This window comes from Urocitellus parryii, chromosome 10, assembly GCF_045843805.1.
Source record: "Urocitellus parryii isolate mUroPar1 chromosome 10, mUroPar1.hap1, whole genome shotgun sequence".
In the NCBI taxonomy this organism is placed as follows: Eukaryota; Metazoa; Chordata; class Mammalia; order Rodentia; family Sciuridae; genus Urocitellus; species Urocitellus parryii.
This window is the reverse complement of record NC_135540.1, coordinates 34,887,847-34,902,284: the sequence shown is the minus strand read 5'-3', so window position 1 is coordinate 34,902,284 and position 14,438 is coordinate 34,887,847. Positions and strand designations below refer to the sequence as shown.

General features: G+C 32.2%; 1 protein-coding gene across 3 annotated transcripts in view; it reads left to right on the top strand.

Annotated features, from left to right (window-relative positions):
- The window catches only part of LOC113200259 (follistatin-related protein 5), a 737,045-nt gene extending 724,685 nt beyond the window's left edge, over positions 1-12,360 (top strand). For all 3 annotated transcript variants that reach the window (XM_077803465.1, XM_077803464.1, XM_077803463.1), the window contains one exon: positions 11,658-12,360. In XM_077803465.1, the coding sequence (XP_077659591.1) occupies positions 11,658-12,360 (703 nt within the window). The remainder of the gene's footprint in view (positions 1-11,657) is intronic.
- The last annotated feature ends 2,078 nt before the right edge of the window (positions 12,361-14,438 follow it).

Genomic DNA, 14,438 nt, shown 5'->3' with positions numbered 1-14,438 from the left:
TTCTATTCTATTTTCTTCCACATAAAAGTTTCACAAAATGTTTCTCTATAGTATCATTGCACTGATTTAAAAGTCACTAAGAAATGTCACTAAATTAAATAAGTCTAAGATTTCAAGAAGAATTATGTAATGTTCACTGCTTCAGCCTTGTTTGCCTTCACTTCTGTGGTTTTCTTGATTCAATTTTGAATATAATTATGTATTTTGAGATTCATATTATTCCATTCAGTTTTAAATTTTGATGTTCAATCATCAGATTGCACATGGTAAACTTAAAAATGAACTTTTCTAATTATTTAAAATGATAGTTTAGACAGCTATCAAGAGTGCCATTTTGAGTACAGAGTTATGAAAAAACTAGTTAATGCCAGGTTGAATTTCCAAAGAGAGAATAGTTTAGAGAACTACAGAAAATAATCTCTGATGAACATTGTGGTTAATATCTTGAGAGGAGAATGCATTTCTGTTTCCAATTTTGCCATGTTGTTGTCTTCTGATGTACACTTCTATCCATCGGAATCACAGCTGCAAGTATTTTCTCCTGGCAAACTTTTACTTTCATTCTACTATGAAAATTGTTTGTTGAACTGTGGATATAGCTCAGCTTGCTAGCATGCCTGAAGCTCTGAGTTCCATCCAAGTTACTCCATAACAAAAATCAAAAAACAAAGCCCAAAAATAAAAAATAAAAAGAGAGAAATTAAATTGACATCAGAACTTAGAACATTTTTTTTTTGGTCCTTTTCCTCATGTATTCTTACTGCATACTTTCTTATCTATATCATTTTTTTTTGTCATCATGGATTGTAATCACTGTATTTACAGATCCTTTTTATTTAATTCCATATGTGTCTTGATTTTAAAATAATTCAATATGTCTGATGATGAATTTTTACTAGATGAATCTTTTTACTGTAGCACAATGTACATTCTGTATATATGATTATAATTCTTAGAAAAGCATATTCAAGAATAAAATGATAATCAGATATTATTCATGAATTATCTAAAGTTTATTTAGACCTGACATATTTTTGTATTTCTTTCAATATATGGTTTATCAATTTGTGCTTTGTATATTGTATTTACGTGTTTATATAGATTACATGTTTTCTTTTGACAGAAGTAGACTATGCTCCTTAAATAAAGATTACAAAAAAATGCAAAACATAACAAAACAAGCTTAATGTAGTATTCTACATGACCACAGTTAAATTTTGAGCATTTATCCTTTTGAGCATTTATCCTTTGAATTATTTTTAATGGCTTTAACACACAAATCACATGTCACTTTGACATTTTGTATTCACTGAATCAAGTGATTATATTAACATTTACGTAAATATTAACTTACATTTGGGCATTTAAATTGCTTACAAATTTTTGCTACTGAATATTATAATTTTATGAATGCATTTGTGCATGAAACAACCCAGATTTATTATTATTTTTTCAGAATAGTTAACCAGAAAGAAAATTATTATCACAAGGAGCAGAAATATAGGAAAGATCCTTTATGCCACATAGTAATTATTTTCTACTTGTAAATTACATTGCCATTAGCAATATATAAAAGTGCCAATTCCACTGAACACTTTTTAACATTATGCAGTCCTAATTTGTGAAATTAATATGATTCTGCTGGAAAGAATAGAAGTGAAGCACAGAGAATAAGTAAAAGTTTAACCGAGGGAGAAGTGAGGGTAATGTATAGCACAGGCACTGCACAGACTACCATGGAGTGAGGAAGATTTTGTGCCATAGAGCTGGAGTTTTTAAGAAAACTGTGTCCTTGTTCTGCTTTCTTTGTGAGGGGCTCAATGTTCTGGTTTATAGGGTGATTGTGACATTGTTTTGGTAATAGGATAGAATTGACTGCAAGAGAAAATGATAGCATTTTTCTGGAAACCATAGTGCCCCTAAGGGACTATAATTAGTTGTAGCTGGGGAAGGGGTCTGGTTGTACCAGACTCCATTCCTCTGATGCTTATCTGTTTGAGTTAGGGCTCCTAGGATTTTAAGTAATAATCCCCTCAAGGGTTAAAATTCTCCACAGTTTGGGGAAGGTTGGCTATTCCATATCTCATTCCTAAATGCTTGCCTGTTTATGTAACATTTCCTAATGCTTCTGTTTTTTGAATCTCTAGGGAATCGATCCTCTCAGCACTCTCACTTTCCTCCTCAATGTTGGTGACCCTAGCTATAAGGCTGTCTTGCTGGTAGACTTTGTACATTGGGCCTGAGCTATGCTCTGAATGTGCTGGTTGAGAACAGTTTGGAAATGCAGAACTGAAGCAGTTTGTGCAGGTAGCTTCAGCTTGCAGGAGCTCACTTGGTTCTCAGTGAGCGCTTTAAGGTTTGTCCCTGGTGGAACTAAGCCTCATTTCCCTCTACCTACATGTTCATGTCTAACTAACCTACCAAACACAATGAATATCCTTATTCATGCAACTCTCTTGTCCTTTATAAACATTTATTAAAGAGAAGATACTAAGACATCCTCTCTACTTTAAAGCACAGTCATATTTTAACTTTTAAGATATAACGCCAAATTAAGAAACTTAGGAAAGTTTATAAGCCATTAATTTCACCCCTCACATGAGGATTTGTTTATTTACTAACTTTACTTTTTAGAGTTTTTTATTATTTTTTTCTTTTTCTTTTTTTTTTAGTTTAAGTAATTCATGATATAATCAGAATATTAACCTTTTCCTGTCATATTTTCTATCTTTTTATATATCACATTAAACATTTAATATAGTCACCTTCATCAAACTGTTGATTTATGAAAGATTGCTGCTTAAGAAGATCTATTCTTCTTCAAAGTTTTTTTAGTTGTTTTAATCCTCTGATATTACTGCCTAATGCTATTTAATATTATTAGAATCTTATTTTTAACTTGTTTTTTCAATTATCCAGATGTTGTTTTGTATAAAAATGAAATATATACATATATCCCATCTACTGATGTGAAGCAGATGTATTATGTTATTAATTTTCCACTTATGACATGAGTCTGCCTAAGAAACCTTTATTCTATTTCACTTATACCACTCTATTTTGTGGGAACAATCCCACATTGTTTAAATTTGTAATGGTAGAGTATAGGACATATGTGTGCATATCAGTTATGTGGATATTAATTTGCATACATACATATTTACAATATAAAATTTAAAAATGTGTATTTTATTCAGGAAAACAAAACATCTAATAGTAATCTTTTGTCCTTGGTTCCTAGAAAATATCTTATTAAATGGTAAGAAATTTATGTGGCTATACATCTACATACAAAAGATATGTTAGAATATCTATCTCTTGTCTATATTTTTTATTTGCAGTTTCTACACTCTTACAGTACTCTCCCCTCCTCATAAAACTACTGTACTTACCTAAGCATAGTGGCACATGCCTGTAACCCAGTGACTAGGAAGGTTGAGGCATGAGGATTGCAAGTTTGAGACCAGATTCAACAATTTAGAGAGGCTCTAAGCACCTTGGTTGGACCCTGTCTCAAAACTAACAAAATAAAAAGGGTTGAGGATATAGTTCCATGGTAAAGCCCTATATCAAAGACAGACAGAAAGAGAGAGAGAAGGAGAGGGAGAGGGAGGGAGGGAGGGAGGGAGGGAGGGAGGGAGGAAGAGAGAGAGAGAGAGAGAGAGAGAGAGAGAGAGAGAGAGAGAGAGAGAGAGAAGAAAAAGAAAAGAAACTGCTATTTCTGCTCTTCTTTTGACTTTTGGTTTGGGAATGGGAGAAGGTAAAGATAATTGAGTTAATTGTTCATACTTCCTAGTTCACAGCACACAATAATTATTAATATGAACAACATCTCTTTTTTCTTTTATTAATTCACTCATTCCTTTTATTCATGTTTGTACTTTAATTCCCTTTTCCAAATCCTACAGTGAAAACATCTCATATATTTAATGTGGCCCTTGCTTCACTGTAGGATTTGTGAATCAGACATTTTATTTTATATTTTCATCTATATAAATATCTAAATAACATACAACTCAAATATTTCTTTTTTTTTGCTTGTGTTTCTACATGAATTTTAAAGACATGTTCATGTTTTCCTATGTATATGTAGTACACTGCTTTCTAATTACAATTAGCCATAGGATCTATACTAGAGTCCACAGTATTTGAGTTAATCACATTAATGTGCACATTCATGTGGCTTTTTTAACTTTGTGGATTGGTTGCTGGTTCAACTCCAAGAGGATGCCAGGGATGGATGGTTATACTTAAGCTCCAGAAGGCTGGCTGGCTGACTTCTGGTTGGTTTGGCCAATGAGAAGTCTGATGGAAGATTAAAGGAAGGAATGAGAGCTGAGCATGTAGCCTCCACCATGAACTCCTTATCTGCTGATTTGTGGGAGACCAGCCATTTCTATAGATAAGAGTTCAAAGATCAACACAAAACATATCTCCATAAAATTCCATACTTCCAGGGTCTTAGCAATGGTTGCTTCTTTATTGTTAAACACCCCATATTACTACAACTATCCCTTCTCTGTAAACCATCCCTTTATTGTGTTCTCCTTTTTTAAATTCTAGTTGTAATTTGCTGTTTTTCTTATGAGATACAGACTAATATAAATTGTCTTCAACTGAAAGTCTGGTATAATAAATATGTAAATTATTAGTTAAATACGGTTGTAGCAACATTTATTCCTTCTCCCATCTTTGCAGAAGTTCCTAAAGACCCTTTTCGAAAGCCATAATGTACAATTGTAAGCACTCTGCTGCTTCACTATAATTCACACTGGGGATAGAGAACATTTATTTTCTCTCCATTTCTTTTATAAAATTTCACATAATGTACTGCAACTAGTGGATTTGGTCATGTAGGGTCTAGAACCTAAATTGTGTAAAACCTGACTCCTCGTCGAGCTGCTTTTTCATTCATTATTTCAGTCTTGCAGGCATAAAATGGACAATTTGATAATAATTTTTGATTAAGTAGAGTGTTTTAATTTTTTTACCTACTTTTTTTTCTAATTCGTATTCTGTACTCAAAATAAACTGTATCTCTTTCTACTTACTCCATTTCTTCTATATCATTTTTGATCTATTTATCAATTTCTGCATAAAACACAATCTATGAGAAAAATGTGTAAAACTGAGGAGGCTGCTCTTTTCAGATGTTCATGTGATTTTTACAAACCCAGTTAGGAAGAACAACCAGTCTTTTAAAATGCCATCTTATGGTTTAGTTGTCAGTTTAATATCCTGAATTCTTAAGCTATTCAGAAACAGGTAGAGGACTTCAGCATGGGAAATACAACCTAAAGTATATACTGTGTGCACAGAATTTTTAGTAAATCTAATTTTTCCATATATTTTAGTTGCTAGAGATCAGATTATTTACTCTGAAATACTATAATTAAGTTATCTCAATTTTTACTGGAAGAATCAGTCTTGTTACATATTAGAATGATAGAATACAAGAGAAGAAAAACATAAAGAATTTAGTATTCAGAAACATATTCTAATTTTTTATGAAAAGATTCTGGAAATGAAAGCTGAAAAATAAATTAATGTAGCTACAATCTTCAGTGTAAAATCCTAATAATATGTCTACAAAAGTCAGGTAGAAAAGTATCATATTATTTATTTTAGCTTTAGCTTTTTTTATACTATGTTTTGAAAGCAGCAAACTTGAAAGTGTCATAATTTTGCAAACACAGCTAAGCATGGAGATTACTCAGAAACTGTCCTTGTTCTAGTTATAAATCTTCACTAAATGTGGCAATTCTAGTTCTCTGTGCTTGGCCTTTCCAAATACAAACACAACAACTCTTTGTGAAGAGGTGTGTTTTACTGAGATATTTATGTGAAGTTCAGATAAAAACTAAATCACCTAGTACTTGAGTAGAAACAGAATTCAATCTTTTCTTACATGGGTCAGTGTGGGATAATCGTAAACAACTAAATATAAAGGAATTTATAAACTGGTGAATGATGGTTCATGTCAGATTTATGGTTTGTGTCCATGAAAACACTTTCAGATGTTATAGAATGGAGCCATCATTTTAGTGACATATTGTGTGTAGGTTTGTATTAATATGTATTAGTAGTTTGTATTAATATGTATTATTAAGTAATCATCACTTGATCATGTTTTAGAGGTAGGTATTATATGTAAAGTATACATACAACTAATTCTTGGGACCAAATTCATGAGTTCTGGAATTTTATTTGGAAGAATAACATTTCAATAATGGGCATTAGAAAAGTTTTGAGAAATGCTTTTGTTTTATATGTGGATTGTAGCACCGTTGATTTTTATGACAGGATACAGTATTTGGATAAACCAATGCTCAAATACACCCCAACTTCCTCTCACTACTTTCCATTTTCATTTGTGGATATGTATGAAAGGTTTGGAATTGATGTCTGAAGTGGTGCAGATGATGGTGTTGAAGAAGGATATCATGGGGGAACTGAGAGTATATGTCTGGTTCTTCCCAGCTTTTGATATGAACTGGATCTGATGGTTTAACATTAAAACTTGGCACCATGAGAACTGTTTCTATAAGAAGTTCCAAGGACTCTGGAAATAACAGTGAGAGTAAGCAGTGCTGTAGTTAAAACCCAGGAGAAAAAAATAATTATTAATCTGCAAATTGACAGTATTTTTTACTCCAATTTTAAGGGTATCTGGGATCATATGAGAATATTGCTCTTGGCATTGACCTAAGAAAATTTATATGGAACATTAATTGGAATAATAAGAGTCCCTCAATAGCAAGTCAGATAAGGAATTTGTAAATGAAATAGCAGTGAAATAACATGACAGATGTTGTGGGGTGACTGTGACTGAAAACAGTCTTGTGAGATTTGGGGTGAACAGACCCATACAAGAGCTGTCTGGGGGAGGGACAATGAGAAACCTATTCATTACTAAAATTTCAAGAAATGAGTAAGTCTTTCCTTATGTCATCTGCAGATCTTGGAGCACTTACTTATATCAAGTTTCAAGTGTTTCAACCGACCATGCTTTTCTCTAAATATATGTTTTTTTTTTATTCTATGCCAAATGGCTTCCTTTGCAAGACTTCTCAATTGCCATGACATAAACACTAACAGCAACTCTCCAGAAGATTTCCTAGATTTCTAGGTCCTAAAGTCAACCACAGGATTTTTTTGAAGGAAAAAAAAATTATTGAGTAAGTCAAATATCTATTTCAAATCCAGTCATCTGTGCTAAGCTTAGATTTACTCAGTACATCATAGCCCAGTGCACGATATCCTCAGCAAGTACTGAGGCAGAACCTTTAACAGAGGTAGAGTGAGAATGAGGAATGGTAATGAGCATCTGTAATTCCAGGTATTTGGGATGCTGAGGCAGAGGATGGCCAGAACCTAGCAATTATAGAGCATCTTGAGCATTATAGCAAGATCCAATTTCAAATGAGAAAAAGCAGTGGAGTGAGCTAGACTCTAATCTTAACAGTGTTAGAGATTTTGTGGTTGGATAAGGTGTGAACTGGACATACATAGTGAGGATAAAAATGAGAAGAATAAAAACATGAATTTTTATTGTTAGTAGGATCTCTCTAATATTTGTCAATGGAAAATACATTCATGAGCATTTGTCGATTTTTCATTGCTATAAAAAATGCCAGAGTCAGATAACTTTATTTTAAAGAGAGGTTTATTTAGCCCACAGATTTGCAGGCTGGAAGTCCAAGATCTGGTGGTGAGTCATATTAGTATATGACACCACAATGACAGGAATATCTTTGGGAGGAAAAAATCACATGACAAAACAAGGAGGCCAGAGATATTGGGATCCCACATTCTCTTATGAGAGCATACTTCCAGTGACCTTCCATTAGGCTTTGGCTCTTAGAATTCTACATCATCAGTAGTATAGTACCAAACTAAAGACTAAGATTCATACACATGATCCCTTGGGAAACAAATGACATCCAAAGCATAGCATCACTCTTTGGTTATGCTGTATGTTTATTTTTAACATCTGGAAATACTAGCTATGCAGAAAAGTTGACAATAAGTTTGCTTTTGTTTTTCCCATCCATGGTTTACAATATTGTGTTGTCCCAAAGAAAATATTTTATGGTATTTATAACGGAAAAATAATGCTTTTTAAGATATAAAGAACTGGAAATTTTCTGTTTGGTGATATATAGGCATTTACTGTTATCCTCAAAGGAAGGTATTACTTTTATCCTCTTCCTGCTGATGAGTAAATTGAAGGCTTTCAAAGTCAAGGACTTCACATAAGGTCATATTTACATATATGGTCTACTGCACTGAAAAACTGGATCATGAAATGAAGTCAGCCTGGAATGAAAAGTCCTTACTGAGTCCAAAATAAGAGTATTCTGCATATGACTTGTTTCAAGACCATAATTTGAAGCATACAAACAGTAATTAAAATTGAATTTTCTTATACATTATATAATAATCTATATATATATAATTGGAAAAGAAAAAATTACACCGTGTCTGACAAATCCACACAAAGCCATGCTGATAGAATACACTTTTCTAGTGGCAATAATTTTTTAGTAAAAGAAGTGGTTTTTGAGGGTAAGTTCTAACTCTCTCATTTCTCAGCATGCAACTTCTCATATACATTCTGATAAATATTAGACAAACTATGTTAGGACTAGTACCGTGCAGAATTTTATTATACTAAGCAGGCATGAAAGCTGAGAGCCTCGTAAATATTAATCACAGTCTAATGAACAGTGGGAGACTTCTGAATATCAATCTGTACTGGGGGAAATTTTGAATTAGAGACACACTTCCTAACCAATAAATCAGTGGTAAAAAATTGAAGACATTCTCATGCATCTGCTTATGTAGCTCCTCTCTAATCCTAAAGGAACAGAGTGTGTGGATGCCAAATAGATGCAGTTTTATCATCCCACATAGAGCTTCTGCATTTTTAACTGGACTGGCTTTTTCTTTTCTTTTCTTTCTTTTTTTAAAAAAAAAAATTACCTCCAAAAGAGGCTGGATTGTATCACAGAAAACTTACACACATTCTTTATTATCAACGTTAAAATAGTTCAGGAGTACAGTGAGCTTGTCTCATTCTTTCTCATTAGCATTCAAAATTCATTGCCCAAAGGGACAAGAATACTCAAGGTTAAAAGGAGAGCTGAAATGCCAAAACTTGATTGGCTTATGGCTTTTATTAAATGAGCCTATTACTGCTTTTCCTCTGAGCTCATGTACAATTTATATCAGAAAAAAGAATTATGTCTTCCATTATAACTAATAATTTCACAACTAATGTCAATACATCTACACACCTACATAGCCTTGATGATTATCCATTAATGGAAAAGTATCATTTTTCTTTTACAAAAGCTGGAAATAATTACTTGTTAAGTCTGAGAATGGACACTGACACTTATTATTTTATATTTTTGGTGCTGTGAAACAAAAACATGGGATTCAGTTCCTAGGTTGAGGGTTCTTTTACTCAATAATATTTAGAAAATATTTAAAATTTGCAATATACTTCTACACTAGACATTAATACTTTAAGGAGAATATTTAGAAGATAAATTAATATAGAAACAATATGAATGCTTCTTAATACTCTCATAAATTGGATAAAAATTGCATTCTGCATAGGTATGGTATGAGCTGTGTTTACTGAAGTAAACACATTGTATTAAGGACAGAAAAAAAGAAATTTCAGAAATGGTGGATATTATTAAGAAATACACTAGAATTACTATTTCCAAGTCTACCATTACAAATATGCAGAAAAAATAATCACTGCTACATTAAATAATTTGAAGAAGAATGCTTTATTATTAATTACTGATAGTTTTTGATTTGTTTAATCACTCAAAATTTCTATACTCATTAAAGGGAGAGTGGTGTTAATTCTCAATATACTCCCAACGCCTTGCATTTAGTAGTTGTTTCAGTAAACATTTATGAATGCTTTTTAAAGGGGTAGCAATACATTGCAGTTTTCTTTTCTTATAGAAGAATGTTTACTGTTATCTTGACAACACATAGTCTTGTCACACATGTTCAAATACAGTTGAAACAGGAATATGGTTTCCTAACTCTAGAAAACAGTTATAATTTGTCACACAAAATTACATTACTTTAGTTAGTTTCTGTGCTTATGTTCTTGCTATCATCCACAATGATATTTGTTGTTTCTATACTATTATATGTGAATTTATTTTTATATATGAATATTTCATTTGAAATCAAATGCAACATATTTTGTTTAATATATTGAAATGAGTTTTCTCATATGACCTTTGTGTGATAATTAGCCTACAGAAATGACACAGGGTACAATAAAATGATTGATTATCCTTAGAGATTTTATTGTTTTGTTTTATTTCATCCTGGTACACACAATAAATTCATCTTAGTTTTTACTTATGAGCAGAATCAGTAGAACACTATTTCCCTGACTCTTATTGTTAGGAGCTTTTTGAACCATTAGGGAGTAATCCAATCAATATTGTTAACGCCATAAATAAATAAATAAATCTTCACAATCCTGATGGTCAATATCTGTTTTCAATGTAATGTTCTTAATACTCTCTCATCATTTCATTTCCTGTTTAACTTATTTTTTCCTGGTAATCTGCTTGTGTTATTGCTCTGAATTTCAAAATATATGGCTATTTGAAACAGGACTTTGATAATTTGTAGCCAATATTCAGAACTGTAAAACAGAACTAATTAAAGAGAAAAAAAATTAATTGGCTTTGGTAGAAAAATACCAAAGTTCTTCATTATTCAATATAAGATAACCAGTACAATGCAAGTATATCATTAAAAATGATAACAATATAAACATGGCAAGGGTGAAAAAGAAAACTAGTATTTAAAATTTATAATAAAACTGAAACCAAAGCAATTCTAAAAAGTAGTAAGTAGAAGTCAAACATTTCAATACCTCAAATTGCATCTAGTAAGATAGTTCTTTGATATAAATTAAAAGTATAAAAATGTGAATAATTCTTGATATAATTGATATAATAATTATTTGATATAAATTAAAAGTATAAATATGTGAATAATTCTTGAAATGTGATAAATATTTATTTAATAGTCAAGAGACAACATAAAGTAAATGACCTGCAGTTGTAGCTAAGTGGTGAAATAAGTCTTGCCTATCATGCACATGGGTTTGATTCCCAGCAGTACAAAGAAAAAAAAAAGATAAATGAAGTAATTTTTATATGTGTGTGTTCTGTGTACACACACACGACACAAACATATACACATTCATACAAACACATTTTCAAATCTTTTATTCTTCTTGAGTTTATAGTTATTTGACCTGGTTTATTCAATATCAGATTTAGAGATACATAAAATAATGTTTGATTTCCCCCTCTAGGTTTAAAGCAAAATTTGTTGTAGTTTCAATTAACTGTACATATATTGCTTGTAACTGTTTTGCTTTCTACAGCATGAGTGATAATTATTTGTTTGTAATGTAAGAATGACCCAGAGAAAAGATGGCAAAGATACTAAAGATCAGTTCTAACATGATTTTGACATAAATTTCTACCAGAGTCAACAGTCAAAACCTGGTCTTGTGATGGACCTCCCCAGAATCCATTTTCTTATGGTAACCATATTATAGCTTCCTGTCTAACTTTGGTTTTCAATCTTTTTAGGTTTGGATTTATTCTTCACAAAGATGAAGCTGCACTACAAAAAATTGACCTTGAAACCATGTCATACATCAAGACAATTAACTTGAAGGACTACGGGTGTATTCCTCAGTCTTTGGCATACACACACTTGGGAGGATACTACTTCATTGGCTGCAAACCTGACAGCACTGGAGCAATCCCACCGCAGCTCATGGTGGATGGTGTAACCGACTCAGTCATTGGGTTCAATAGTGATGTGACAGGCACTCCATATGTCTCTCCAGATGGCCACTACCTTGTCAGCATTAATGATGTGAAAGGTGTCGTGAGGGTCCAGTACATCACCATCAGAGGAGAAATTCAGGAGGCTTTTGATATTCACACAAATCTGCACATATCTGATCTGGCATTTCAGCCGTCTTTCACTGAAGCCCACCAGTACAACATTTATGGTAGTTCAAGCCAACAAACTGATGTGCTGTTTGTGGAACTCTCTTCCGGAAAAGTCAAGATGATTAAGAGCCTTAAGGAACCACTCAAGGCAGAAGAATGGCCTTGGAACCGGAAGAACAGGCAAATCCAGGACAGTGGCTTGTTTGGTCAATACCTGATGACACCTTCCAAGGACTCTCTCTTCATACTAGATGGACGACTCAACAAGTTAAACTGTGAGATCACTGAAGTTGAGAAAGGAAATACAGTCATTTGGGTTGGAGATGCCTAAGGAGTCCTATTGTATAATCATTGAAGGAAGAGTTTTACAGTACATTGCACTTAATCCATTGTTTAAATTACAGCTTAACTTTTCAATTTTATATCCTAGTAAAACATAATTTACTTAATTGTCCCAAATAGATTGTTTTTAACCAATACATACACGATAATATTGGTCGATGAGAAATATTTAACACAATATTTAATAAGAAATTACATCAATCAGAGGAATCAAAAGTATAATTACATTTTAAACAATAAAACAGATTTTAGAACTTTTAAAATATAATCTGCAGGGAATTTCAGATGACTTAAGTATCATTTCATTTTGAGGGTAATTTATCTAATTTTCTCTTTGTTCATTTGGTACTCTTAAACCAGAAATAAAAGGCTTTTTCGAAACTTAAAATTCTTAATTCAAAATATTCTGTCCCGTCCACTGTTTATAATCTTTTGTGCCTTGAAGGGAATGTCACAGGAGGAAAAGAAAGGCTAAACGCTGCATACGAACACCCTCATAGCTATAAATCTGTTGTCATTAAAAATATCTAATAGCTCTTATGCCAAATTCTGCCTTCAGTTATTTGTTTGACCCTCAGTGAAATATCATTTGAAGGCATAAGTTGGCCTTAGATTGTATACAGGTGGCAAATTCTTTTTGACATTTACTGTATAATCTGCAGCATGCTATAGAAAATGGGGAGGAAGGGAGGAAAAATAATTATGGTAGAAATGTTTGTAATGTTTTATCTGATCATTTTGCTTTCAGTCACTAGAGTGCATTATATTTTTAATGCAAGTTTGTCTGGGATTTTAACTGCTTAGAAATGTTTTCTTCATTATTAGAAGGATTGATTATTTTCATGTAGCCTGGTGTTGGTGTTGGTGTTGCATAATCAGGAACTTTCACTTCTAAAAGAAGCATTATTTTGTGTCTGCTTTAGCGTGAACCGCATATATGAAAATTAACAGGAGAAAAAAAAACAAAATCTAACTAGCAAACAAAACACAACAAGAAAAAAACACCTGAGAAGAACTAATGAGACATTAGTGGCTTAGGAGAATTAGTAATAGGAGTTAGGAATAAGGGCACCCCCCACAGTGGTGAGTAAAAATGTACTTCTCTATTGCTTTTGCTATTTAAATATAACCCATCAAAGAACTTCATTCATAATCATTTCCCTAAATGACTTCTGTTCAACTCCTACAAAATCCCCAAAAGACCTTCTCACTAACTGTGTGGTGTAGTTTAAAACCTAACTAATCCTCATTTGAAACACTGAAGAAAAGTAATATTTAAAGTTTGTTTTTTTTTTTTTTAAAGGGGAAAAAGGAAAGGTCAGTAGAAGTGTATAAACAAACTTAAGAGTTGGTTTTTTGAAATAAGCAGATAATTATCCAGGCTTGAAGTAATAGCTTACATGTTTTGAGATCTTTTTTTACTTATTTTTTATTTATTATTATTATTATTGCTAAAAATGCTCCTGGGCTGTGGAAATGACCTCCATTTACTAAAGGTAATTCAATAAGGTCTTTTTTAAATAAAAATTTTACTCAATTTTACATTGTGTAAAACTGCATAGAAACCTGAAATTTTATAGTGTGTAATATCTTATGTGTATATAGCATCCTGAGCTGTGTAATACAGTAGATTTCTTCTTAGCTTAAGGAAACATATGGGAGATAGATTAATAAGCAACAAAAATCAGCTTATGTTTCTACTTATTCAATCTGCTTTACTTTTTAGCAGTTTTTCTCCCCTGTGCACATGAATCATATAAAATGTCTGTAACTTAATGATTTAATGTAAGTCTGTCCCATACATCTTTCTTTGGTAGTTTACACCACGTGGATGCTCTGTCTGTAGTCATTGCTTGATAAAAGAAGAATAAACCTTACATTTTAACCCTTGTGTGTTCAGTGAATGATTTACTGTGCATAACATTTTGTTAAAATTTCTCTCAAAACTGTGAACATAAACTGATTCTCTGCATTATTTTGAAAGTGATGTGATAGGGTAGAGTTAGAAATTAAAGTGAGATTTGCTTGAGGAAAAGTATTTAATTTTCCCTAATGTTTAAAAAGCCT